The sequence below is a fragment of the Penaeus chinensis genome, chromosome 17 (genome assembly GCF_019202785.1).
Source record: "Penaeus chinensis breed Huanghai No. 1 chromosome 17, ASM1920278v2, whole genome shotgun sequence".
In the NCBI taxonomy this organism is placed as follows: Eukaryota; Metazoa; Arthropoda; class Malacostraca; order Decapoda; family Penaeidae; genus Penaeus; species Penaeus chinensis.
In genome coordinates, this window is record NC_061835.1 from 15,188,088 (window position 1) to 15,193,087 (window position 5,000).

The 5,000-nt window shown below is 41.5% G+C and overlaps 1 protein-coding gene across 1 annotated transcript in view; it reads right to left on the reverse strand.

The window, feature by feature from the left end:
• The window catches only part of LOC125034178 (sphingosine-1-phosphate phosphatase 2-like), a 16,860-nt gene that overhangs the window by 8,234 nt on the left and 3,626 nt on the right, over window positions 1–5,000 (reverse strand). Inside the window, exons 2-4 of the mRNA XM_047625863.1 lie at window positions 2,816–3,205; window positions 1,165–1,294; window positions 464–606 (exon numbers count right to left, since the gene is read on the reverse strand). Coding sequence (XP_047481819.1) covers window positions 464–606; window positions 1,165–1,294; window positions 2,816–3,173 — 631 coding nt within the window. The 5' untranslated portion in view covers window positions 3,174–3,205. The remainder of the gene's footprint in view (window positions 1–463; window positions 607–1,164; window positions 1,295–2,815; window positions 3,206–5,000) is intronic.

Sequence of the window (5,000 nt, forward strand, 5' to 3'; positions counted from 1 at the left end):
CTAATACTGTTATCATCATTCGTAACAAAATTAGTGTCAACAGAGTACTAAACCTGCTATTACAGCATTAAGAAAATACTAGAAGTAATAAAAATTGAAATGATTCTTTCTGACATTTCACAGGAAACGGTAACCAGGTGTGACCAGTTACGCTTATTAACTGAAATCAATGTATGAACAAAATCAATAGGCTAAAACCACAGCGGAAAGGGCATGTGAACAATGGGTTAACGCAAGAGAATCTGAACCTGCCAGCTGCTCTGCTCCATGTCACCTTTGTTCCAATATATGCAGCTTATATTATTTTCTCTACTTGTTTAATCCTCTCACCTCTCGTCTCCTCCTTTCTATTACCCTTCTCCTCCTTTCTTTTACCTTTCTTTTCTCCCATCTCTTCCTCCCTCCCCTCACTTCCTCCCCCCTTTTCAGCACTCTCTCCCCTCCTCTCACCCGCGGCACCTACCGATATACATGGTGATCATCCATATGACAATGACCCTGCGCAGCACCGCCCCGTCCACATTCCAGGCCCAGAAGCAGAAGAAGACGGAGTAGAAGAGCTCACCCCCGAGGGCCGTGGCCAGCGAGAACAGGTGGTACCAAAACCTGGAAACAAGAATTATCATTATTTTTTTTTTTCTTAGAAATAAAAGATCAATTATTGTTAAGAAAATCATAAAGATTGATAATTACTGCTTCTAACTGGATGGAACTAACAACCTAAATGAAATGAAAAACAAAAAGCACAATACATACACCATTATAAATAAAATAAAATATAAACCCATATAAAGACATCAACCTGCCCCTTTAACACAGCCCCCTCCCTCCTCCTTTCATTCCCAGTCTTCACCATGGTTGGATTTAAGTGTCAGCTAAATGAAACATAGCTTAGGGCCTTGCATCATGAGCAGCCTTCAAATTCTGGTGACCTTTTAGAATCAACTGGATACTGAAAGATACTTGTTTGCTGATCGGTTCACTAAAGATCCAATATCGAGAGAGCACGTACGCCTCTCCCTCCTTTCACCCATCCTTGCACACCGCCCCCTAGGCCCATGACACCCTTCCCATCACCCACACTACCCTTTCACCCATCCCCTACCCTCCCCTCCTCCCCTACCCCTCACCCCTCACCTGCCCCCGACATAACCCGTTCCGTACCTGTTGTTGATCTCGAAATCCTGTCCCTCTGCCTGCGTCTGGCCGTTGTCTCCCCCTTCCTCCTCTTCCCCCATGCTGCCCTCCGTCCCTCCCGTGTTCTCCCCGAGCAGCCTCTCCATCAACGACCGGCCTGGGGGAGGAGGAGGTACATGAGGTGAAGGATAAAAGTGGAGGGTGAGGTGGATGAGGTGGATGATAAAATGGAGGGCGATGAGGATGGAGTGAACTGGAGGATGAAGTGAAAGATAGGGAGGAGGGGGGGGGGGGGAGGGGGGGAGGGGGAGGGGGAGGAGGAGGAGGAGGAGGAGGAGGAGGAGGAGGAGGAGGAGGAGAAGGGGAAGGGGGGGAGGGAGGAAGAGGAGGAGGAGGAGGAGGGTATGAATAAAGGAGAGAGTCGGGTGATGGGTGAGGCGGGTAAGGTAGATGATACAGCGAAGGCCAAGGTGGATGAAGTGAAGGACAGGGAGGAGGAGGAGGAGAAGGAGGAGGAGGAGGAGGAGGAGGAGGAGGAAGAGGAGGAGGAGAAGGAGGAGAAGGATGTGAATGAAGGAGAGATATGATGAGTGAAGTGGATGAAGTGGAGGATAAGGTGGATGAAATGGATAACAAAGTGGACAGGATGGATGAGGCAGAGAGAGGGTAAAGTGGAGGGTGAGGTGGACAAGGTGGAAGACGAAGTGGATGGGCCATGAGGATGATGTCGAGGTTAAAGAGGAGGGAGTTGGGGCAAAAGCAAGGAAAATGAAAGTGAAAAAATGAAAACACAGAGAATGAAAAGGGAAAAGGGAAACATTATTCTATTCACAACTAAAGGGAAGTTACTTTAATCAAGAGATTAATTACAATACGACTGTAATAATAACAAGAATTATAATAACAATAGCATTAATACTGATAATGAAAATAATAACAATTAGTTCAACATTGAAAAAATTAACATATCTGTAATGATAAGAAGAAAAACTATACTGACTACAATTACAAAAAAATAGAAAAGGCGAGTTCAAGTACAAGAACAAAGTAGTAATCTAAACATGTTTTTGCACAACACACACACACGCACGCATGCATGCACACACACACACACACACACACACACACACACACACACACACACACACACACACACACACACACACACACACGCATGCACGCACGCACACAGAACTAATAATAATAATAGCTATGATGATGATGATAATACTATTGAAAACTATGTACTTCATTCTATTATTTTTTTCTTATAAAGAATTAGAGAAATAAAACAACATAGAATAAGGGCAAAAATTCATATGAGAGGTTAGGTAGCAGCAACATGACTCGAAAATATTGTATTTTCTATAATCTTCATCACTAACATTTAAACTTGTCACTAATCATAACCAACTTGTTAAATGCATCTTCAACTCAACCAAAGAAAGAAAGAAAGAAAGAAAGAGAGAGTAGAAAAAATTTCCAACAGATTTTAATTCTGAAGTGAAATTCACTCTCCATGAAACCCTTGATAATGGGAGAAATACACAGAGACAATGTGTGCAAGAAAAGAAGAGGAAAAGGATTCTTTCTCTCGCTCACTCCTTTGGTTGTCGAGTCAACGGGTTAGAAAAGAAAGATAAAAGCCTGGAAAGACTCGCTGTGCCTTGGCCCTCACCACTTCCTGTGCTGCAGTCGCTTGCAATGCTTGCAGTCGAGCCCTGGCGGAAGTGTGTCTTGTGGTCGGCATCGGGAGCAGCGAGGCGCTGGCAACTGCGCCGAGATGCCACCCCATTCTGGTGTTTCTGCTCCCCCAGGTAGCGGCTGAGGAGGTTCTCACTGCTGGTTCCGGCTGCCTCTTGCCTTTCCGCAGCACCCCCTTTCACGTCCCTCTCTCTGGTTTTCCTGCGCACGCCAAAGAGGTGCTGGAAGTCTGCCACCAGCTGGGGGTCCTGCAGCCTGTCTATGAGGTTCATCGCCTGGGCTGCTGTGAATCTGCTCTCTGACCTAGCGATCTCTCCTGCACTGCATGGCATCACACGAGCAGCAGAAATACTCTTTAATCCACCTGCACGTGAAATGAAAGAAAAAGGATTATTAGTTATAACAAAGTAGTTGTACTATATCTATGTATATGCATATATATATAAATATATATATATATACATACACACATATATACAATTCCTTATGGGTTCCAAATAAAATTGTTTAAATGGGTATATTAGTATTTTTGGACACAATACAAGGAAAAAAAAAATATATAGAAGCAATTCTAATCTATTTTCCTTCTATGATATATATACATATATAGGCCTAATTCTTGCAGGAGTAGGAGTACGAGGGAGGGAGGGAGGGAGGGAGGGAGGGAGGGAGGGAGGGAGGGAGGGAGGGAGGGAGGGAGGAAGGGAGGGAGGGAGGGAGAGAGAGAGGAGAGAGAGAGAGAAAGAGAGAGAATATCAGGCATTTTCTACTTTATCATCTGACGAGAAGTCTCTCTTGACTCAAAAGTTTGCATTTAGCATTTGTATCCTTATTGCGCCTGTGTTTCATGTCACAAGTTTAACGCAATGTGCCGGGGAAAATGAATAAAAAAAAAAAAAAAAAAAATGGGGAAAATGCTGTGCTTATTTTCTATATTTTTGTGAAATGTCAGCACATAGATGGCTCTGGTAGTGCTTAGCCACAAAGGAGTCAATTAGTAGACCTTGTGATCTTGCGGGAAAAATGTATTTTTTACTAGTGCTATGAATATCAATGGTGTTATTTTCATCATAAACATTATAATTACTATGTTATAAACATTGGTAACAGCAAAATAAGATAACGTAGACTCAAAGAAAAGGGTAAACAGTCGAGACAGGCAGTACTCGTAACTGGCTCATTGGTGACTTAGTACAAGTGTAGCCATCTATGTGTACAAACAATCAAACAAGTATTCACAGTGGGCATAGCACGTACGTAAACGTCCTGCCTGTCGGCATTGGGTTAAGGAAAGTTAGGATGAGCTAGGTAATGCAAAAAAAAGATCTGACCAGGATCAGGTTTGATTAGGTGATAATTTTAGGCAAAGCTAAATAAGGTTCATTAATACAAGGGAAGGTTTGATTAAGTTTAAGATTAGCCTTGGATAGGTAACAGAAGGGTAAATAATGCAAGGTAAGAGTTGATAATTTAATGTAAGGTAAAATGATGTAAGTAAAGGTGATATTAGATTTGATTAAGTTAAGGTCCATCTAAGGGAGGAAATTTACATTAGAAAAAAATAGGTTTCATGCGATTAAGTTTGTCTCGGCAGATTAGGTTACACTAGGCTTAACTCAGGGTTAAGCTGAGTGTGTCAAAGGAATTTCAAAATACTCTTTAATCCAACCGCACGTGAAATGAAAGAGAAAGGATTATTAGTTAAAACAATGTAATTGTACTATATTTATGTATATGCATATATATATAAATATATATATATATACATACACATATATGATATATAATTCCTTATGGGTTCCAAATAACATTGTTTAAATGGGTATATTAGTATTTTTGGACACAGTACAAGGAAAAAAAGTATATGGAACCAATTCTAATCTATTTTCTTGTCTATTTTACTTCTATGATATATATATATATATATATATATATATATATATATATATATATACATATAAAGGCCTAATTCTTGCAGGAGTAGGAAGAGTAGGAGTAGGAGTAGGAGTAGGAGTAGGAGTATGAGTATGAGTAGGAGGGAGGGAGAGAGAGAATATCAGGCATTTTCTACTTTATCATCTGACGAGAAGTCTCTCTTGACTCGAAAGGTGGCATTTAGCATTTGTTCCTTATTGCGCCTGTGTTTCATGTCACAAGTT